A 24,879-nucleotide genomic window follows, 5' to 3' on the forward strand; every position below is an offset into this window, starting at 1 on the left:
CTGACGAATGCTTTTCGCTTCCCACTTCGGCGGTCACTGACCACCATAGACCACTGCTTGTCGGTTGCCATAAACTACCGTCAACCTTCTCATGCTTTCAGTTCTCCGTGCATGTTAGAAACAAAGTGTCATCTTGTCGAATTCTCTTTTCTACGTAATTAGCCTTCTCTTCAAATTTATTATCATTAAAGTTCTACATTTTGTAGCATAGTGAACAAACTTTTGATATCACTCGAGACTTGTCATACCTTAGTCTTATTTTTTGTCTTCCATACCATCTTGTTGATTTTCCTCCTTGTCTAAAAATGATATTGTTATGTTTTCATTGTTAGAACTCTAACCTCATCCACATCCATGACCACGACCTCTTTTTTGTTGACTTCTATCATACTTGAGGCTCTTCTTTCTTTAGTTGAATTAAGTTGTGTTTTCGGGAGTTACTTCGTGATCACTTAGTTTTTCTTTTTCTTTTCCTTATAGGCTTATAAGGAACCAAAGAGTTGCTCGATTGTCATAGTCTTAAGGCCTTTGGTTATTCAATGATGGAAACATTATGATCGAACTTTGGATCTAAATATCAAAAGATCTTCTCCATAATCCTTACATATTCCAGCTTCTCCCAATTTCTCTTTAGTTGATTAGAAACAACTAAGGCTTCAAACTCGCTTCTTAATGTTTGTATGAAGGTACACCTTCTTGACTTGCTTCGCTCATTTATAAAAGTTCTAAAGCTTCTCTCATGCTTCTTTGATAAACCTTACATAGATAAGGTGAGCTTGTAGTATGAGGAGGGTTGTGCTGTTATAAAATTGATAGAGAAGAGAAGATTGGTGGATGGATGTGTGGAATAGAGTGATGGAAAATTAGTATGTGCGGACTGCATATTCAGACAACGGTATGAATGCGACTATGTTGATGGGGATCGCATGACAACCATCCAGACAGCTTCTTAAGATAGAGAAAAGTTGGTTGAAAAAGTAGAGTGTGGCTTCAGCTAGTTAGGAAAACGAGATAGCAACACTAGGTAGCGGAGGCTTATAATATGGGTTGAATTACGTGGTTTGGGTGCATTAGGGTTTTTTATTTGTGAAGAGGTTACGAGAACGTGTAAGGATCGGTTATTGACGTAGCGGTTTCTACACACACACAAGTAATTTTATTATTAAATTAATTATCTTGTATTTTTATCAAATGTTTAAAGTCTACATCACCCGAGTTAATTGATTATTATTATTATTATTATTATTATTATTATTATTATTATTATTATTATTATTATTATTATTATTATTATTATTATTATTATTATTATTATTATTATTATTATTATTATTATTATTATTATTATTTTATTATTATTTTAAATCCTTTTTCTTGCTTGAGGTAAGGCTACAATTTATCTAATTACTTCTTTGCTATAGTTATAGATGTTCTTCCTTGATTTCAGAACTCTCAATATTATAATGAACTCTCAATATTATAGAACTCTCAATATTATAATGTAAATGATGAAAAAACTAACATCGATGACTAAAATATTTGTCATTTTATATAAACTGATGATTTGTTGATTTTTGGGAGAGTAATCTTGACTATATAAATAATATGGCTTTAATAACCATCCATACATTTAATTTGGTTGTAGTTTATGTGATAATTGTTATAAATATTTTATTTGCTTTAATGAATAAGTTGACACACTTATGCAACAACAAATTTGTCAAGCTTATGATTTTTCAACTCGTCCCTCCCTTGAATCTATCTGGGTGTTACTATTAATTCTTGAAAGCTTAAAGCCTCTGATTTTCTTAAGATATTGTATATAATACAACATTTATTATCTGATTGGAAAAATAACTTTCTTTCTTTTAATAGAAGATTCTAATTGATTAAGACTACTATTTGGAGATGCATTTGTCATTTGTTTAGATTCATTATCATACCTAAAGGCTTGAGTAAGAAGATCTCTTTCATTTTAACAGCTTTTTTCAATATAATGGTGCTAAGAAGAAAATGCATACCATAGCTTAGAGCAATTCCACCAACCAAAAAGAGTGAGGCGGGTTGGATCTTCCCAATATTGGCATCATCAACAATATATGCAAATTTAAGATTGTTTGGATGCACTATAATTCTAATTCGTATATTTCTATTTGGTATTTCAATTTTTATGGGTCTCTTTTGTTCAAAATGAGATCTAGAATTTTTATATTTTGGAAATCACTGATGCAAGAGAGACTTAAAATGAGATAGCAACACTAGGAAGTTGGTTGAATCATGTGGTTTGGGTGCATGACCCTTATAATATTGGTGTCAATTTTAGCTATTTTTTACATTATGGATGTCTTGGAATGATCTATTTGGTGAACAAAATTCGTTTGAGCAAATTTATCTCGATGCTCTAAACAAAATGTTAGAATGTTTTTTTTTTTTTTTTTTTTTTTTTTGTTTTTGCAAATGGGCATTATTTTAGGTGAATGCGAGCATGTTTAAGACACTTAATATTTGATCGTGTGATGTCATAGATAATTTTGTTTTTCGTTACACATCTATAATATGAGGGTCAACAGAGAGTGCAAATGAGAGGATTATAGAGAAGAATTTGGAAGAATTTAGGCATAGAGCAAGTATATTTCGTCACAAGATATTTTGAGTGTCACCTTTCTCTCTTTTATTTATACTTTTACTTAAGAGTTGAATGTTTTTCACATGTGATTTACAAGCATAATGTGTAACCAAATTTAATCTTTAAAATTTTATGTGATAAGTTTTGATAAGTAACTCTTTTAAACTTATTTTCCTCTTAATTTAGCCAATTAATTATTAAGAACATTTATAGTTTAGATATTTTAGAAAAAAAATAGTGAAATAATTAGCCTAATGCACATAAGCTTGGTAGAGTATAAATATTACTATTAAAGGAGTGCCATCAATTAAGAAAATATAAATTACTTAGGGTTTTTGCATGTTTTAGGGTGATAGATTATAAAATAAAACCCCAACACTTATTAATATCTCATAAAAGGCCATGAAATACTATTATTCTTGATTGTCAATCAATATAAAAAAAAATAGATAAGTTGAAGATCGTAGCACATCAATAATTCAAAGTATGTTTAAACAAAAAAAACTAAAAAAAGTTGTTCTAATATTTTATAAATAATAAATTTTATTTGAAATTAAAATTTTTTAATAAAACTTAAAGCTTAAAATTTTTTTTTTGATCTAGTTAAGGAATTTACTTAGTTCTCTATAGGATTGATATCTCAGATTGTAAATTAGTATACTACTTAGTCAATATGTGCACATGTGTTAAAAGCGTGTGTCATTGCATAACAAATCACATATTACTCCTAGCATAATTTAATGGATATCATAAATGATATTTTGGAATTAAATTAAATATCTTTTAAGCATTAATGATCAATTGCGGCCTAGGTGGCCCACAACTCGTGTAGCTCCCGACTCCGGCATCTACGGTAGGCCCATCACATCCCACCATTCTAGCCTATGTGGTCAACTACGGCCTCGTGATCCACAACTCATGCTTCTCTCAACTCCAGCCTCTGCAGAATATAAATGTTATCACAATTCATCACTACAAACGACGTAACCAACTACGATCTATGTGGCTCACAGCTTGTGCAGCTTCATACTCTGACCCTTACGTCATACTAGAATTATCGCAGCTCACCACTATGGCATATATGACTAACTATAACATACATAGCTCACAGTTCCTGTAACTTCATGCTATGGTCTCTATGGTCAACCAACACATCAGAAACAACCATCTACGGCCTACACGGTCAACATGACATTCAACTATAGCCTAAAAAATAAGGTGACACTACTACCATCATCTATAACATTCACGACAAACTATTGTCTCTATATCAATCATCTACGACCATACATAGCTCACTGTTCCAGTAACTTTATACTACCGCCTCTATGACTGACCAACGCACCTGAAGGCAACCATTTATGGCCTACACGATCAACATGACATTCAACTATGGCCTAAACGACAAGGTAACACTACAACCACCATCTATAACATTCACATCATACTACTTCCTCTATATCAATCATCTATAACATTCACGGCAGACTACAGTCTACTATCATCGAAAGCTACATTTATTACAACTAGACTGTGACAATTATCAATGACTATTATTATACATTTAGAATGATCAACTTTGTAACTCTATCTTCTCTAATTCAGATTAAAAATGAACCTGTATGCTCACCATTCTTAGTGGATATAATATTGTAAATATAGATTAATATATTTACATTTACACCAACAACAACAACAACAAAGCCTTAATCCCACTATGTGGGGTCGACTACATTAATTCTTTTTTCTCCATTGCGTCCTGTTTAGTGTCTTATTTTCATTTAGTTCTAGTAAATTAAGATCATTTTTTATACAATAAGCCTACAATAAGCCCAAGTAAGCCCAAGTATTCCTAGGTCTATCTCTGCTTTTCTTAACACAAGTCGAATCTAAAACATCTACTCTCCTAATCGGATCATCAGATTGTTGACGTTTAATGGGACCAAACCATCTAAAATGACTTTCTCTAATTTTGTTCGTCACAGGAGCTACACCAACCCTATCACAGATACATTCATTTTACATTTTGTATCTAAGTGTAAAACCACCCATCCACCTAATCATTCTCATCTCAGCAACACTTAGCTTATTATTATGCTTCTCTTTTAAAGGCCAACATTCAGCGCCATAGAACATTGCAAGTCTCACCACCGTCTTATAATATTTTCCTTTCAGTTTAAGCGGTACTTTTCTATCACACAAAAGGCCCGAAGCATTCCTCCATTTAAACCAACCAACTTGAATTCTACTATTAACATCCCAATATATATCACCATCCCTTTGAACAATGGACCCAAGGTATCTAAATCGTTCATACCTTTTAATAATTTGATCACCGAAAGTCACACTTTTGTCACTAGAGCTATTACTACTAAAATTACATTACATGTATTCAGTTTTAGTTCTACTTAAACGAAGGCATTTAGACTTCAATGTAGACCTCTATAATTCAAGTTTTTCCTGGGCTTTTTCTCCCGTTTTATCCACGAGAAAAATATCATCAGCAAAAAGCATACACCAAGGTACATCCTCCTATAGATGTCCAGTAAGACCATCCATAACTAAAGAAAAACGATATGGGCTTAAAGCCGATCCCTGATGTAATCCAACAGAAATAGGAAAATATTTGGTCAATCTTCCTTCAGTTTGAACATAAGTACTAGTTCTAGTATACATATCTTTAATGACTTGAATATAAGTCATATCATCACCTTTCTTCTCAAGAACACTCCAAAGAATCTCTTGGAACCTTATCATAAGATTTTTCTAAATCAATAAAAATCAAATGATATTCTCCTTATTATCTCTGAACTTCTCCATCAAACCTCTTAAAAAATGTATAGCTTCCATAGTAGACCTGCCCGACATAAATCCAAATTGATTATGAGAAATCTTTGTAATGTATCTTAACCTATGTTCAATTACCCTGTCCCATAACTTTAAAGTATGACACATCAACTTAATTCCTCTATAATTTGCACATTCTTGTGCATCTCCTTTCTTCTTAAAAATGGGGACCAAAATACTCTTCCTCCACTCCTCAGACATCTTTTTAGTTTTTAAAATAATATTAAAAAGTTTAGTGAGCCAAGAAACTGTCAAATCTCATAAATATTTCCACACTTCAATTGGGATATCATCAGGTCCTACAGACTTTCCACCCTTGGTTTTCTTTAAAGCCTCCTCAACTTCTTTTTTACTAATGCGACGGTAAAAATGACACGTTTTATTATTATTCATAAGATCACTAAATTCGATCGTATTTTCAGAAACTTCATTAAAAAGTTTATCAAAATAACTCATCCACCTATGTTGAACATCTTTTTCTAAGAAAAGTAATTTTTGATTTTCATCTTTAATGCACTTTACTTGAGTTAAATCTTTACTTTTCTTTTCTCTTTGTTTGGCTAGTTTATACATATATTTTTCACCATTCTTAGTATGTAATCTATTATAAATATTATTAAAAGCAGAATTTTTAGCATCACAAATTGTACTTTTAAACACCCTGCGGGTCGTTTGATATTTTTCCCAGTTCTCTAAGCTTTTACATTTAAACCAATTTGTATAGCATAACTTCTTATATTTTATATTTTCTTGCACATTATTATTCCACCACCAACTATTTTTATTAATAAAAATTTTTTCTTTAGATTCTTCAAACACATTTTTTGCTACTTATTTAATTGTATTTTTTATTTTATCCCACATAACATTTGTTTTATCATAAACATCTCAAATTTTGAAATCTTGAAGTTTACTCATAAAAATTTTATTTGTCTTTTATGTTCCCACATCTAATTCTACGATGATAAGTCCTAATATTCTTTATTTTACAAATCTTCATCTTAAAATCTAGAATTAATAAATGATGTTGGGTACTTAAATTCTCACTTAGAATGACCCCTTACAATTAGAATGACCTTACAATTTTTACAATCTCGACGATCTCTTCTTTTCATAAGAAAATAATTAATTTGTGTTTTATTAGATCCACTCTTATAAGTAATAAGATGCTCAACTCTTTTCTTAAATAGTATTAGTAATAAAAAAGAATATGCTAAAGCAAAATTTAAAATAGCTCTACCTTCTTCATTAGTTACTCCTAAACCGTAGCCACCATAAATATTTCTGAAGTCTTCTACCACTCTACCGACATGTCCATTTAAATCTCCTCCAATAAAAATTCTTTCTTCAAAAGGTATCATTTGTATAAAGTCTTCTGAGTCATTCCAAAATTTTTCTTTGGAACCTGTATCTTAACCTACTTGAGGAGCATAAACACTTGTATTATTAAAAATCTTAATATCAATGATAATCTTAAGGGTTATAATTCTATCTCCAACTTTATTGATTTTTACAATATTATCTTTCAAACTCTTATCTATAATTACACTTACATCATTTCTAAGTACGACTCTTACCAGAATACTAAAGTTTAAAACCAAAATTATCAATCTCTTTAACCTTTTCTCTAACCCATTTAATTTCTTGAATACATATTACTTTTCCTATGATATATTTACATTTATCATTAAAAATTTAAAATCAAAATTTAGATATAAATATGTAAATACATTAAAAATTATATGATATGTATGTAAATGCCTCATCCTAAAATGGTTCAGTTAATCAACATGCCTTTAAAACTGTCAGGATTATAGAACTTCTGCATCAAAAGAACATCCAATATAACAACAGAATCTACAATAGCAAAAGGGTTGTCGTCCGTTGTCCAGATGTGCAAATGAATCCATACCACTTTGCAGACATGATCGAATCCACACCGTTGTCCGTACATCCGGAGATAATATTTTCTCCCTACAATAGTGCATTTACAGTTAAATTGCAGTGTGAATAAACCTGATGGTATTTTACTGCAAAATAGAAACTAGCACAGTATAATACAACAAAAGTACAAATGGCACCCCTTGTCTCCCCATCAACAAATATAAATCTACATTCCTCTATAAACTTCAAAACATATCCACACAAAAAAGGATTATCAATTACCTACAAAGCAATTTTCTGTTCTTATGATCGATAAGCTTCTAACTAAAATCAAACAAAAATTATCTGCACAACCCAAATACATGGCTAAGGTAACTCTGAAAAGAAGATCGGATCAAGAAATCTCAAGTCAGGGAAACCATAGTCCATTTGATCCAAGCTCCAGAACATTGTATCTGCTTCCTGTCCAGTGCTTGGACACTGAAAATCGCTTCCTGAACTTGGAATATGACTTCCATTAGCAAACCCAAGAATCTCATCAACGTGAAACATATCAAATGGCATCTCCTCTAAACAATCATGCTTTTCAATTGGCTCTTTTGCCAGCATAAATTCCTCTGTCTGATGATCTTCAGAGCAAGATGGCTGAGGCTTAATCTCCTTCACAGCTTCAGGTTTTAGATCATCTGCTTCTAATGTGGCATCCAATGTGGTGGTGGAATCAAAAGTTTCTGACTTAGATTTTTTGCAGTGAGAAAGATTGATGTGTTCATCCTGAATACACGTGCTGCATTCTTGTAGATTGCCATGACCGCCTGAATCGAACTGAGAGAGATTGACACGAGCATAAGATCCATACATAGCCCGTGCAGCTTCGTCGTAGGCCAGAGCAGCATCAAAGGCGGTGTCGTAGGTCCCTAACCACAAGCGACTGCCTCGTTTTGGTTGTCGGATTTCAGCAACCCACTTGCCCCAAGTTCGTTGCCTCACACCGCGATATTTACAGTTTGAATTCTCTGGCCCGCCTTTCCCTCGCATGCATCCTTTCTTTGAGCCCTTCGCAGGTACTTTCCTAGTACATTCGGTGTCCAAAGAGTGTGATTCACTGTTCTGATATTTCCATTTGGCAAGTATTTCAGCTACACAATTTGTTCCGCTGACCCTTTTTCGGATTCCCTTCTTCCTGAAAGAACAATAGTAAAACAGAAGGGGGTAGAAAGAATTAAGTAAATCAAATGGCCGGAAAAAAAAAATTATGAACAATCTGTGAAGTTCAAACAAAGAAAAAAAATACTTTGTGTTATGACTTCCAAAGGTATCACTAAAAGCTTTCAAAACCATGGCAATTAAACATAGAATGTTAGCGACACCGCCGAAGCTGGGGGAAAGCGGGCCGCGTGATCAACCCCGTAGCCCAGCGTTTGCCCTGTTATTGCCCCGTAAAATTTTTTTTCTGCCCTTCGCGAGTCCCCTGCGCCTCCTTTCAGCAGTACTCTTCTCCTATCATCTACAAGGCGAGGAGTATGGCGGTGATCGACGACAACGCTGAGCAAGGGTGTGCGATCGTCGGCAGCAGATGCTTCGCCACGCGCCACCTTGTACAGATGTTGCTCCGATCGCAGGAGTGGCACGTACAAATCATCGATCTGGGACCCTCCATCAATCTCGAACCTCACGAGGAGACACGGGTTGTCGGCGAAGCCCTCAAGTCCGGAAGAGCTGCTTAAAAATCCACCGATCTACGATGGAAGCACTAAGAAGGTGCCTGTCTTCTTTGAATTGCCTTGTATTTATTTCGGCAGTCGCATTTTCATCGAGGGTTACGATTTGAATCTTTGGAGGTGGTTGGCTGCAAGTTTTCGTTTCGTTATTGATTGCACATCTTTGAGCCATATTGCATAAGTAATGCTATGTATTGCTATTAGTTATGTGAGGGGGGATTGAAGGTGAAAAAAATCATATCGTAAGCCCCGTCATGGCTGATTAGATTTCAATGTAGGTTCTCAGAGTAATTAGTTTATGAATGAAAAAAATGAAGTGTTGATGAGTTTAAGGATACTGGATTTTGAACAGTTTTATCAAACAGGGGCAGTATGATTTTTTTTCCATAAACAACTACCCGACAATTGGTTTCACACAGCTGCACCAAACAGACAGTCAGCTTCCCCGCAGCTGCAGCTGAAAAGCAGAAAAGCTGCAGCTGTGCCAAACAGAGCCTCTCTTCGCCTATTCGGTAACTCGTCATATGTGGAGCAACGGGACAACATGCACAGACTCAATAATTTGACCTCATCAACTTGACAGAGCAAAAAAAAATTATTCATACAAAGAATGACCTTTCAACAAGCAACATATTAGGCTACAAATATATAATTTTAATACACGTAACTCTCTTTTTTATGAAGCCCATCATAGAGTACACCCTAAAGACAACCCAAACCTATAAATTAGGGAGGAAATTCTCAGGGTGAGGGAGGCGTGCTATCTTTGTATCCATTTCTCTTATAATTACGGGAAGTGCTTCTCTAGTTCTCTTTTTTCCTCCATTCTCTCTATCTCTCTCTCTCTCCTCAATTGATCTTGTCTAAGTGGTGTGAATTCACGGTCAACTCAGGATTCAACAAATTTAAACATCAGCATATTGCTATTTTATAATGTATTTATAAGATTATTTGACCACGCAAATAGAAAAATAACACGAGTAACCAAATATTCACTCAGTCGAAAAGGGCAGTCATGTTTGCTTAAGAAATAATAGATTAGTGAATAATTGATTATGCTAGGGACAAACAAAAATTCAGAGCAGGCTTGGAGAAGTGATTAGGTTTGCCTCCATTATGAGCTAGAGGTCGCAGGTTCAAGCCATGGAAGTATTCTTTTTGCAAAGATTACGCCTCCCAAAATCTCACATTAGCAAGATCTTCATGGATTGGATGAGCCCTACTTCACTGCTTGCCACTGTTTTGAAAGCCATTCTACAATTCAAAAAATAGGCAGCTTTCTTGGAGCCAGACATCGAGCAAAAAAAAAAAACTCAATGCCCAGAACAATTTACAGAAGAAGTTTCTGCAAGTAAAAATGTTAGTTCTCATTCTCTAAACAATTATCTGAAGTAAAAATGTTTAATGAACAGACTTACATAAACATTCTAATTTTTAATAAAATTTTGCCAAAAGGATCATCTCAATATCCATACCTAGCAGCATAATGAAGCCAGTTCAACCACAATGCCTTCCCCGCTTTTCCCAAGTCTAGTCCATTAGAAATCATCAAATCACCACAAAGATGCGACAAAATCAGAGAAGTGATAATCAAATCAAAAAGCAAATACTTCAGAATAAATCATTGCAAATTTGAACACGGCTGGAGCTGTTATAGAAAGATACCACAAATAACAACAATTAAGGCTTTCAAAATTTTTGTAATCTTCTAGCACAAGTAGCATAAAAATAGAGTTTTCATAACTTTAGTAACGTATGCCTTCAAAACAAGAAACTTATTCAATCTACATGAATCAATAGCTATAATTAACCTTCAAATTCGAAGGGTATGTTGAACTAAAGGGGGCTCAAATTTGGGTTGATCCAAATGCGTTAAGTGTTATTATTTGGAGCTTGATTGTGCTAATCATTTGTTCACAAAGATCCCTCAATTTTGCTAATCAAGCTTGATAGTGAGTTTATTAAGAGAGTACAAGGGAGCTGTCCCCATGTATTGGGTTTGGAGGTGCTACTCACGATTTTTTTTTTCAATATATAGCGCCTTGCTGATGAAGAGCTTTTTTTTTTCAATAAAATGGAGCCCTCAATTTCGCTGATCTTTCTATAACAGCTTCATAATTTTAAAGATGCTTGTGGAGTGGAGGAAGAGTATTTTGGTCCCATTTTTAAGAATAAAAGGGATGCACAAGAGTGTGCAAATTGTAGAGGAATTAAGTTGATGTGTCATACTTTAAAATTATAGGAGAGGGTAATTGAACATAGGTTAAGACGTAATAAAAATATTTCTCATAATCAATTTGGATTTATGTCGGGTAGATCTACTATGGAAGCTATACATTTCTTGAGAAGTTTGATGGAGAAGTTCAGAGATAATAAGGAAAATCTACATTTGATTTTTATTGATTTAGAAAAAGCTTACGGTAAGGTCCCAAGAGATATCCTTTGGAGAGTTCTTGAGAGGAAAGGTGTTGATAGGACTTATATTTAAGTCATTAAAGATATGTATACTAGAGTTGTTACTTGTGTTCAAACTGAAGGAGGATTGATCAAATATTTTCCTATTTCTATTGGATTACATCAGGGATCGGCTTTAAGCCCGTATATTTTTACTTCAGTTATGGATGGTCTTACTGGACATTTATAGGAGGATGTACCTTGGCGCATGTTTTTTGTTGATGATATCCTTCTTATGGATAAGATGAGAGAAAAAAACCTAAGAAAAACTTGAATTATGGAGGTCTACATTGGATTCTAAAGGCCTTCATTTGAGTAGAACTAAAACTAAAGACATAGTAAGTAATTTTAGTAGTAGTAGCTCTAGTGACAAAAGTGTAACTTTGGGTGATCAAATTATTAAAATGTGTGAACGATTTAGATATCTCGGGTCTGTTGTTCAAAGCAATGGTGATATAGATATGGGGATGTTAGTAGTAGAATATAATTAATTAGTTGAAGTGGAGGAATGCTTCGGGCCTTTTGTGTGATAGAAAAGTACCGCTTAGACTGAAAGGAAAATTTTATAAGACGGTGGTGAGACCTACAGTGCTTTATGGCGCTGAATGTTGGCCTTTAAAAGAGAAGCATAATAATAAGTTAAGTGTTGTCAGGATGAGAATGAGTAGGTGGATGAGTGGCATTGCACTTAGAGGCAAAATGCGAAATAAATATATCCATGATAGGGTTGGTGTAGCTCCTGTGACGGTGTAGCTCCTGTGACGGACAATGACGGACAATATTAGAGAAAGTCATCTTAGATGGTTCGGTCACATTAAGCGTCGACCATCTGATGATCCGATTAGGAGATTGGACGTTTTAGATTTGACTTAAGTTAATAAAGGCAGCGGAAGACTTGTGCTTATTGTATAAAAAATGACCTTAATTTATTAGAACTAAATGAAAATATGACACTTAAGAGGAAGCAATGGAGAAAAAGGATTCATGTAACCGACCCCACGTAGTGGGATTAAGGCTTTGTTGTTGTCGTTGTCGTTGTTGTTGATAGCGCCATGTTGCAATACTTGCAGCACCCTAACTTTCAATCTAGGTATAGAAGTAGAGAACACAACACTACAGTGTCCAGATGCAGCACCGTGTCACCTCGATGCCGGTAACCGACTTTGGGTAATTTTTAACTTAATGTTATGATTTTGATGATAAGAAGGGAATGACATTCACTTTTATCTTGTGTAGAAGGGAGGAAAAGATGTTATGGAGTTTTCAAAGAGTGGAGAGAATAGTAACGTAATTATACAACTCTCCTCATTTTTCACATAGTGAATTTCAAAGTGTGGTGTGATTCCGTGATTTTTTCTTTTCTCGGATTTTTTTTTCACTATTAAACATGGTATTTTCTATCTTTTTTATATTTTCTATTTTGTGTGCTTTTTTTCAAAGTTTTTCTTAGGACCTCTCGAATCAGTTTTCAGCAATTTACATCTTCCAAAATAAAGCCTATGAGAGAGGAGCTAACACATGGTATTTTTATATCAAAAATATATCTCAACCATCCCATCTGAAACTAAGCTCAATACTGTCTCTCACAAATGCCTTAACAGTTAAAATACAAGATAGGGCTTCAAACAAAGAAAAATGGTGCAAAAAATCAATTCTTTCAAGGATATGCTGACAAAACTCTAAGCTTGCATCAGAAAGGCTTCTCTCCAAAAAATTGATAAAAACTACGCAGCTTTATCCCATCTTCCTTCAATCAAACTTTCTACAGTACTTGGTAAGAAAGCCTAACCAAGTCCTAGTATAACAAGCAAGAACATCAGATATTGAAATATTAGCTCATCCTACAATAAGAAAACGGACGCAATAATTTCAGTTTCAACTAATGGAAACAAACTGATGGGTGTTATATTCTTAATCCCCAAAGTCATCACAACCAAACCTCATAGAACACCGAAATCAGTAACCCATGATTAGCATACAGACGGCGCCCTAATGAAACAATGATCAAACCCTAGATATTAAGCAACATACCGAAGAATTTAAAGCACATACCTCAAAATCAAAAATTTCCCAAAAATAAATGCAAAAGATGAAAGATGAAATTTTGCTAAGAAAAATACGCACCTTTCGTCTTCCCCCATCTGGCTTGGCTGTTTTGTTGGTAGCATCGTTCTGCTTCTTCTCTGATTTGTCTGGGTGGCAGTAGTTTCTTAGGGACGAAGCAGAACTAGAAACTAGTATGAGCTTTTATAGGCTGCTTAGAAGCTACAGGTGCTGCTCCACGGGAATATTTGCCGAATGCACGAATCTCCAGGAGTAGGAAGGGCGGATCGTATTCGAGGCCGCCTCTTTACGCGAAGCTTCGAAGTAGCCCCTGCTCACCTTTCGAGGAAGGCTCGAAATGATAGTCCTAAATTACAAATGATAAAGATGACTGATATTCCAATGTCTAGTATTTTAATTGGCCTATATGTATGTATTTATCTATCCAAAATATCTAGGAGACATTTTTAAGCTGTCCCAAATGGGAGAAATATTTGCGTACGTCAGTAAGTTATAGGGAGAATATTAGAGAGTTATATCTGCGTTATACCCCCTGTAACTTCTCTGTAACTTCTGTAACTTACAATATATGAAAACAAACCATGAAACTTACTCATTACAGGTAGATTACATGTACGTTATAGGAAGTTTACAGGGGGTATAACGCGAATATAACCCCCAATACCCTCCCCTGTAACCTACTAACGTACGCAGCTCTACGTACGTTAAACGTACGCAAATATTTCTCCCCAAACGGGCCCTAAATTACAATCCAAAATCTTATTTCCTAAACTTTATACCACTCTGTCTCCCTTCCATCTTTTACACCCATCTGCCGTTTTGAGCTCGTCTTTCGTCCCGAGCTCGCCACCTCCTTCATTTCTTTGGGAGAGCACCCATGCCCTTCTAAGGTCTTCTTCTCTCTCCCATTGTTCAAACCATAAGGAATCTTCTCTTTTATCCGATCATTCAAGCGCAAGGGTTTTCTTTTTTTTTTTTATTCTTTGAACAAATTACAAGAAAGTTCAATTTGGTAAGCCGACATTACTATTTCTTCATGATTTCTGTGATCACGCCAAAATATATAAATCTGGTTTAGGGAGAGTTTATGAAAGGCTTTCCATAAATTTCAGGCTCCGAATCACGGAAAAAATTTGCGTGCGATAGACGTACGCAGCGCTGCGTACGATATTTGAGATATACCGAGGGTACAAGAGGGTTATATCTGTGGTATAAGCCCTTGTAACTTCCCTGTAACCTTCTGTAACTTACTTGTAACCTACTAATAAATTTTTAATATTTGATAACATAAGCGCGAAACTTATTTTATGTTACAGGTAAGTTACAGAAGGTTACAGGGAGGTTACAAGGGGTTAAACCGCAGATATAACCCCCTTGTACCATCGCTATAACCTCAATATCGTATAACCTCAATATCGTACGCACAGCGTTGCGTACGTCTATCGCACGCAAATTTTTTCCATCACGGATTTTGGAAAAAAAAAAAAAAGGCATATTTTACGAACGCAAGATCACGAGAAGAAACCTGGAATGAGAAGGAGCTATGAATTTTTAGTCAGAAAGGCATATTTATGAGTGCAAGATCATGAGGAGGAAATAATTTATCACAAATTTATGAGGAATGCATTTTTTATATCATAAGTTGCTACAATCTCAAATTTATAGCCAAAATTTATACATTACAGATAGCTGTAAGTGTTGAAAAGAATTTATTTCAAAACTAAGACCGAAAGACTATACTTCATTAACTTTCCTTCAAGCTCGAAAACTAGAAATAATTGTTTGCTACTTTGCTCTGTTATCTTACAAAAATGAATTCAAGCTTTTTTAGTCATCTTATTTCTTTGACATTTTGCGTGGTTTGTATTTGAGCAATTCGGAAAATTTTCTATGCCTCTGCAAATGGAAATGGCATCCCTTGATATTTGGAGGTGAACTAAAAGCCAATGAGCCCATTTTCGAGAGATGAACAACTAATTCAGCAGCTAAATATGCTAAATACTTCAATTAGGGAATATATTTTTTTTCAATATAGTAAACAATGATGTTTTAATTGTTATTACTATCATGTGAAGTTATGTTAGTCCTCTAGTAATATACTTTGGCTATTTTAGGGAAGCAGTCTCAGCTAAATGTATTTTTAAATATTTCTTTTAATCATACTTATGGAATTTAATTTAAGGAGCATGTTTGTGTTGCGCTGTTTGACCTGTTCTTTTTCCGACTTATTTTTCATGGGAAGCATGTTTGTTTATTACTGGTCGCTCGCCATTGCCGTGACATAGCCCGCCAATAACTTCTCATATTTTTTTGAAATATTTTATTTTTAATCTACTTAAAACCAATTGAAGAATATAAAGTCTTATGTTTATTTTAGAGTCAACAAAAAAAACTCTAAAACATTTCAAATACAATACATTACTTCATTGTTACATTTCATGTTACACTGCATTACTTTTTTAGCAAATCAAACAGCAGCTATATAAAGACTAATTTTATAAAAAATAACAGATAGATTTACTTACATGCCATTCAATTTTTATCTATTTACATAGTTAATACCTAAACTTCAATTTTTTACCTATATCCATCACACGTGTACTCGAAAACCTGTATTTCAATTTTAAAAGTTAAAATAGTGGTATTTTAGATGTGATATTAATGATTAGAGGCATAAATATACAAAGTAAAATTTTGGTGTTAGATATGTAAATACATTACAATTGGATGCTATGCTATGTATGTAGATGTCCCAAAATAAAAATACAAGTTGCCTAATAAAAATTAACAAGCATAATTTCTAATAATTATTATAACTAGCTTAAAAGTTTAAACAAATGCAAGAAAAAAAATACCCTTTATTGTAATAAATAATAATATTGATATATATATATATATATAAATGAACTGCCAGACATTGCTTTACACTAATTTATATGCATCAACGAATACTTTCTGGTCATTGACTTACTCCCAATCATTAATTATTTCTCCCACTGACACTGTTTACCTGAAATGGTTGTCATGGTAAAAACAGAGTAAGTAATCATGAATTTGGTCTTCCACCATAATAGTTCATAATTAGAAGCCTTGGATTATCCTGAGGTGAAGAAATATTCTCTTCCAACAAGAAATTAACATTGTTGAAGGATTTCATTCTCCTGTTGCTTGATTGAGTTTGGTATTCTCTTCAGACCAAATCAATTTCCAAGGGCCTGATTTGCTTCCTAGTCTACATACAGAATGAATGCTGTCAGTAAACAGGGATGCGATGAAGGGAGGTTTACATATATACCACTAAGTTCCTATGTATATACATATATAACATCTATACTTCAATTTTTAACATATATGCCACCTTTACCTATACATGAAAAGATGTATTCCACTTTTTAAAAGTTTAGATAGTGGTATTTTTGAAGTGGTAAAAAAGATTTTGATGGTACAAATGTATAATGTAAAATTAGATGTTAGATATGTAAATATATAAGAGTTGGGTGGTATGTACGTAAATGCAACTAAAATTAAAGTACCTCCAGAATCCAGCAGCAGTTCTCAGAAACATGAACAGAAACAACCCAGTCCAAACTCCAAAAAGGCCAGAAGTGGGAGAAACGATAAGCAGGAAAACAGAAGAAAACAATCCCACAAGCACCTGCAAGGAAGATGACATCTCTGCTTATTGTTTGAGCTTGCAAGAATTAGCGAATCCAAGTGAATTAGAAATCATACCATTGAATATGCTGCGTATTCAAAGTCCGAGACACCATAATAGAGCCCGTCAAACACGAAAGCAAGGCCATTTATTGGCTGCGATAAAGTTACAAACTGCAGAGAGAATTGATAGTTAGAATCTGACATTTCCAGCAATTCAGTTTATTTTGGATTTCAAAACCAAGACGCTTTTGAGACAATACGGAAGATTTAAATTTCAACTATCTTAGTAAACAAACAAATCCTGTTAACAAAGTAATGGGAAAAGATTCAAATCATGTTTCAGAATAATGCGTTCGAATATCAATGTTACCCAAATTCCGGAGTGAGCGATATTCAGGACGGCTGGATCATTGGTGAATACACTAGAAAACGCCTCAAACGAAAAGAATAAGAAAAGAGCTAACATGACCCCTGATATAGCTCCAATCTGGGAAATTAAATAAAATTTATAAAAGATGATTAGTCGATTCATGTGAAGAAAATTCAAGTGAAACTTTGATTGAAATGCTAACCTGTAAAGATCTATAAATTACAATACGAGCCTGTTTATAATTGGCCTTGGTGTATTCACTTGCGAGCAGAGCCTGTGAAAGATGCACACAATTGAAAGCAGTATCAAACACTACAATAATCATTTAAAAATTTAGATAACTCTTGCATCATAGCATTTATTAAATGTAAAATTATAACGTTGGATAGAACAGAAACCTGTCCAGCAAGAGCCAAAGCATCATTCAGGAGGGATATTGCCAAAGTAACTTGCAAGCATATTTGATGACCGGCCATGGGGATCGGGCCTTCTTTTGCAGCCATTGACGTCGCCAATGTCATGGTCATTAGAACAGCAACTGTTCTTGCAATCAAGAGAATACCTGAAAAACATTTTCAGAAAACATGGATAACTATCAAATGATTGAAGTCTGCATAGCTATATCCAAGGAAAAGATAAAAAATTTAAAGAGAAATTTACATACCTAGCACACAATTCTTATGTATTTACATATCTCAAACCTAAACTTCCATATTAATATTCGTAGCACTTTGGTGCTTTAAACCTATGCATAAAAAGGTGTATTTAAGAAGTAGTAATAGTGCTATTTTGGATGTGATATTAAAAATTTGAATGATAAGTGTGTAAATATACAGGTTTAGGCGTGAAATATGTAAATAGATTAGAACTGTGTGCTAAGTATGTAAAATCCCCTATTTTAAATTACATCTTTTCTTCTAATGCTTGGAAACATAAAATTAACCAGCAAAGAGGTTAGCCTACTGCGGGAACATGAAAACACAATTGAAAGAAACTCCTGAGCAATTTCATCATAAATGAGTCTTTTATCATAGTTGAGAGCTACTGCAATAAGCTTGACTAAAAAATAATAAACAGTAAAATATGATCTATGTACAAATACATCGTTCCCAACTAGAACAAAAATGAAGAAAATGTTCATTCAAGTAAAAATTATCACAAACAAATTGTGAAACATTTTACCACCACTTGGCTACTTTATCTACTTGACACGGTAATTTGTTGTCTCTAGAACATGTCACATATTGGTTGCATAAAATTGAAGTTAGAATCTAGTGATTATTTAAAATTATAGTGGGCAAACCTTGTACCAACCATATCGATTGCCCCAAACATGAAGAATCTATAAATATATGTTTGGGGCATTTAAATACATACCACCCAATTCCTTTGTATTTACACATATAACACCTAAGCTTTACTTTTTACATTTATACCACACAAATCTTTCATACCACAAACTAAATACCACTATTTTAACTTTTAAAAACTGAATTACACCTGTTCATGGAAAGGTAAGGCGAAATATATGTAAAAATTTAAGTCCATTAAGTTTGAGGCATATAGATTATTATCTCTAAATGGATAAAAATGGCTTCGAAATTTCAATCTTGCATGCACAACTTAGATGTGTGATTCCTTCGAACGTGATATAAATGCAACTAATGTTGAAGAAAGTCATATCGATGTACCGGAATGAGGGCTAGATTTCTTACTTCTAAAAATTATTTCTTTAATCTAACTTATTCAGCCTAACTCATTCTTGATTTGCTAACATTTGTGCTCTTGTTCAAATTTAACATAACAAAGAGTCTAATTATGTTAAATAAATTACAATCGTTCATTTATTTTGGGTAGTTTGAATTCTCATTTTTTTAATACGCTCAATTGTTACATTATTGTTTGAGTTCTAATTTCAATATTTATTACTTGCATTTCAAACAAGTTGTTTATTTATTTAGTGATTTGTGATCTACAAATAATAAGTTCTGTGCATGATTTACATATATTGCATCCTTCTAGTTGCTTTAAAAAATCACAATCCTAAACCTTTGAATACCAAATTGATATAAGATCAAATGTAAAAAATAATAATTGGGTAATTACAAATTAATAAATGATGGGATTTAAATAGGAAAAGGTAAGTTTAGTTTTAGTTAAACAAATTGTAACTAACTTGAAGTTCAAAATTATATTCCTATATTCAATGAGAGGTATGAAGAAAATTTTCAAGATGGATTGATAATTTGAAAAACTTCTATGAGCATATTATTTTTAATTCTAAAATGCTCAAAGTTGCAAAAACAAAATGAGTGGATTATATTCAATTAATTTAGTGAAGTGGTTTAAGAAAAATGAAATCAACATGGGCTGACATTAAATATGAGCTTAAACAAAAATATGTACCACTTGATAAATAACATAGGCTAAATTACATAATCCATTTTAGTTGTAAACAACCTATTTTAATATGCTTGAATATTATAAATAACTTACACATCTTATATCCAAATGATTTGACTTTAATTACCATTAACTTCATTAAAAAAGTTAAGTGAGAGTTTAACAATTAGCTAAAATTAGCTAATGCTAAATTCACATGCTAAATTCACAAAAAAAAAAAAATAACATATGAGACTTATCTAAATCTTTTTATATTGGGGCAAGCTACAATCAGCCAACAAAAGCTGTAGCACCTATGGCAATTCTTAAGGAAACCTGAAAATATTTCATCCAAAGGCTATTAAAAAAGACCAATGCAAAAATTATGTATTTTTGACTTTGATTCTATTAAAGAATTTGTTGTATATAATTTCTGAGAGTATTAATTAGATAGATAATACAATTTATAATTAGATTCTCCATCTAAAGCTGATGTTGGATATAGATGTACATTCTCAATGGACCATATTTAAGAGCTCAAATATATATTTGATCACGAGTAAAAAATTGAATATAAAATTTAAATTAAACATAAGATCACAATAGTATCTAAACTTCCCATGAGAATTGAGTTATTATTGAATGTAAAGAAACCAACATATCTAACAAAAAGAATGAATCAAATAAGCAATTTGAAGCTTTAAGTTCTGAGTATTATTGATTGATATTGCTCTTATAATGGATGATCAAATTGACATTTACTTTGTTTTTGGGATTGTGGTCTAGTTAAATAAATTTTTAAAATGAAACTCAAGACAAGTTCCAAGTGGAGTTGATATTTCAAGACATTTGTAAATAGTAAGTTCCTTAAAAGAAACTTAAAAATATAGAAGTCTATCCATCAAATCATCCCAAAATAGCATAATTCATCAATTCTAAATTTTAGACTATTTTAAGGGAATGTCCATTTATATAGGCATATACTATAATTAATTGTGTGGTTTGTTCACTTGGTAACATTTCATTAGGATTTCAATTTCTAAGACTTATAAATATGTCCTTATTAGATCCCTTAGGATGCATATTAGCATATTGGTATTTTATTACTTGCCTCACATCATTTGCATAACTTTCATGATCTACATGAATTATATGAAAGTAGTAGTTAAGAAAATAGCTACTAATTAGCATAGGTTTATAAGCTTTCTATTGATGTGAACATGCGACTCGAGGAGTTTATTTGATTATAAAATTATACTGAATTTTAGAAAGGCTTCCATTAAAAATCCTTAAAAATTTAAATCCAAGAAAGGTGAAGCCATGTAAAATATTGCAACACTTTGAGCCTTTAAATTGTTTGCTAGTGTTGCTAAATTGACTACTAATTGCTCCACTTCTTCTATATATATTCATTTGATAAATACGGGTCAAATTATTTAGTGGTTTGTGATCTGTGAATCCTATATTCCTCGTGTGATTTACGTATAATGCATCATTCTAACTGTAATAGGAAATCTTTGACTAAATTGTCCAACACTAACTAGGCAGAACAGTGTTTGCTGATGACAAACAATTAAAAGAAACTACAATTAAGCTTTTAATATTAAAAAGATTGATTATTTATGTAAATATCTTAACGAAATGAGAGCAAAGAGAAAATTCTCTTAACCTCCATTTTTAATTTTGCAATATAAGACCTGTGTTCCCACACCTTTCTTTAAGAATTAGACCTAGTTTAGATCCTATTATTGTATAAAATAATGTCAATAGCTCATTTAAATTTAAAGAATCTTGGAAAGAAAAAACAAGAAGCCAGCATTTTCCCCAAATTTTCTCCTAAATGTGGCACTTATTCCATAAATTCAAATCCAACCACAAGTATGCTAATCACCACAGCTAGTCTGGTTAAAAGCTTCTGAGTCAAGCAGCTTAATCACCATCATAACTATTTTTGCCTGAAAAAACTCTCAAGAGTAATGTCTTCAATTTGGCAGACTTCAACATTAATAAACTAGCTGTTTAACCATCTTATTGTATGCACAGGTAAGCTATTCTTGCTCATTGATACATTTTGGATCATCTTTGTTTTGATAACAATGCAATTTTTCAAACTAATGCAAAAAAAACATAATACAATTAGATTGATCACCGACCAGAGGTGAGATAGCGAGCAACACCAACACCCACGTTAGGAGGAATAAGAATTACTTTCTCATTTAGCTTCCAAAGAAGGATAAATGCGATGACATACCTGTTAAAATGAGTATGAATTTAATATAAAAAAAGCTTGGTTAGAAATGTAAAACTACAAAATAAAATTTTAAACGTCAAGTCAACAATACTGTTTTCAAAAGCATCTCATGAGCAAGATATACTCTGAAACTACAGTGGCTATGGCAGCACCCCCAACGCCTAGACCAAGATAAAAAAGTAACACAACGTCCAAAGCTACATTCAGTAAGTTTCCAATAGCTGCATCATCAGACCAAAAGTTAAATAAGCATTTTAAACAAACATCATAAGTATGTATTGTTAGAGGAAAAAGATGTAAATGATAAAAAAATAAATCAGGATTAATCTTCCCTCTACTTGTTGCATAAAATATAATTTTACTTGGATTAAATGGTTAACTTGCAAGGATCATTGCTAAATATATGATGAGATTTTACCATTTGCAGTTAGTTTTCCAAATAATAATCATACAAGTTAATAACTTTTGTAGATCTTTTGATCAAAACAATGGCTAACAGCAATTAAACACAAGCAGGAAGAACAACAACCATAAAGTTAAGAAAGAATAACTGAGTTTTATTGCCGAAAGAAAAATTGAGAGATGTAACAACATCAAGATAACAGCTGAAAAGAAGGATAGTAACAGTTAACAACATCAAGATAACTAACAGCTGGCAGGAAAAGAAAACAATGGTGTTGATATAACCACCAGAATTTAAACTACCAAGATATGCTGGTTACTATATCTGTAACTAAAATCTTATACTGTCTATAAATACATACAACGTACTCTTCATTGAGATATATGAATTACTGCATGTACTGTATCTCCTACCTGTCTTCTCTCTTTTCCTTATTGTCTTTATGGTATCAGAGAAGGTGCCTATTTAAATTCAGGCAACCTTGCGATCTACTGGCAAGCATGTCCATTCTTCTTCCTGCTATCCCTTCAATTCTCTTCCCACAACTACCTTCTTCTCACTGCTACTTCCAGGTAACCGATCTGTGCAACTTTTGTATAAACTGATCATCTACTTCTCCCATGGCTGATTTCAGAACTCTAAAACACAGATATATACATCCCTTGAACTCATTCAAACCATCGATATCCCTCCATTACTCAAATTTCTCATGAATAATATAAAAAATCTGACCCAAACTCAGTTATAAGGCTTTAATTACCCATTTTGGAAAGCCCAAAGCACGAAAGTCTTCACCGCAAATACATTTATGAGAGTCTTGGATGGCAATACTCCTTGTCCTCCCAAATTCACATTCAACACAACTGCTTCTCCAACTCCACACACAATATACATCTTGGCTTATCATTTATCAGAATTTGGTCGCGGCCCTATATTCTTTCTCCATCAATTCAACCATATGCTCTTAATCTCACAACCATGGCAGACATCTCATTAACCTTACCGAACGGATGACAACCCACTAATAGGTTGTCTCATACAACTCAAAATGAGTTACATAATCTATGCATGAAATCCCAAACCATGACTCAATACTTGCCTACCATCAAATCCCTTGTTGATAATATTTCAATAGCTAGAGCAAAACTTGATCAATAGGATATTTTCCTCTACACATTAAATATATGTCACGACCCGACCAAGAGCTTAGAATTAACCAAGGTGGGACCAGATGGTTGGATGATAGAAATTAAATATTTTCTATATTCATTTTCTATAACTAATATTTAACAAATGAAATAGACACAAAAAAATTTAAACAATACTGTTAGAATATACCTCAATTCTGATTATTCGCGTTTTCTATAAACATTTTCTCTTTTATTGCTCATTTTTTTAATCGATTAATTAAACCTGAAAAGTTAGTTTAAAATAATAGTAGGCTAAACAAAACTAGTGAATACTCTTACTCATAAACTATAATAACACAATGAAAAAGAAACAATATGCATGCCGATTAAATTTTAAGTAAATTAATCTAAAATTATTTGAAGGTTTGTGCTATCTAGTAAGATCTTTCAATATAATTATAAACATGAACTATATCATACTGTATCGTTTACAATATTTTTTAAAATTTGTATACAATCATTAGAGGAGCATGGCCTAAACATGTACAATTTAAGGTATTTCAATATCAATATCTATTCTATTTACGTGCACGAGTACCTTAGCGTTCCCCCTCTATTACCATACAGAAGTGACTCTATCATAGTCAATCATACACATGCTATTAATCAACATAGTAAATCTAATTCTTATTTTCTATTCATATCATTCAATAACCTGAATTATGCATTTAAATGACGCACAAATATAAATGACATACACTCAATATGGTCAAATGAACTTAAAGAGCCAGTAAAATCTAAGTCATAGAATAAATCGAATTTAGAAGAAATCAAATATTATTATAATTTAAAAGTATAAGTACTCACTTGTTCAACTTGTTTGTCACACTGATTCCCTAACTTTTGGCCTTCTATAATCAAATGTTCTTCAACCAAAATTGATTTTAACATTAACATTTTTATTCAACATTAATTTTAAATTAAAAAAAATTAAACGTTAATTAAAACATACATCATCTTTCAAAATGATTTGATCCTCGATCTTGCAACTGTATCTCCATAATTATGTCTTGATTTGAGATACACCTAC

At 32.9% G+C, this 24,879-nt stretch overlaps 2 protein-coding genes across 2 annotated transcripts in view; both read right to left on the reverse strand.

The window, feature by feature from the left end:
* Positions 1–7,345: 7,345 nt before the first annotated feature.
* On the reverse strand, positions 7,346–14,455 carry LOC110026555 (dehydration-responsive element-binding protein 2A-like). The gene is made up of 5 exons (XM_020727533.1): positions 14,376–14,455; positions 13,828–13,942; positions 13,657–13,741; positions 10,554–10,608; positions 7,346–8,540 (listed from the first exon to the last, which is right to left on the reverse strand). Exons 1-5 carry the CDS (start codon positions 14,453–14,455, stop codon positions 7,724–7,726), a joined length of 1,152 nt encoding a protein of 383 aa, XP_020583192.1. The 3' UTR covers positions 7,346–7,723.
* Positions 14,456–16,509: 2,054 nt separating this feature from the next.
* LOC110026552 (protein DETOXIFICATION 44, chloroplastic-like) overlaps positions 16,510–24,879 on the reverse strand; it is a 35,261-nt gene continuing 26,891 nt past the window's right edge. Inside the window, exons 6-13 of the mRNA XM_020727530.1 lie at positions 22,381–22,477; positions 22,159–22,256; positions 18,022–18,185; positions 17,826–17,897; positions 17,624–17,740; positions 17,329–17,424; positions 17,130–17,251; positions 16,510–16,828 (exon numbers count right to left, since the gene is read on the reverse strand). Of these exons, the coding sequence (XP_020583189.1) occupies positions 16,750–16,828; positions 17,130–17,251; positions 17,329–17,424; positions 17,624–17,740; positions 17,826–17,897; positions 18,022–18,185; positions 22,159–22,256; positions 22,381–22,477 (845 nt within the window). The 3' untranslated portion in view covers positions 16,510–16,749. The remainder of the gene's footprint in view (positions 16,829–17,129; positions 17,252–17,328; positions 17,425–17,623; positions 17,741–17,825; positions 17,898–18,021; positions 18,186–22,158; positions 22,257–22,380; positions 22,478–24,879) is intronic.

Source organism: Phalaenopsis equestris, unplaced genomic scaffold (assembly GCF_001263595.1).
Source record: "Phalaenopsis equestris unplaced genomic scaffold, ASM126359v1 Scaffold000378, whole genome shotgun sequence".
Classification (NCBI taxonomy): domain Eukaryota; kingdom Viridiplantae; phylum Streptophyta; class Magnoliopsida; order Asparagales; family Orchidaceae; genus Phalaenopsis; species Phalaenopsis equestris.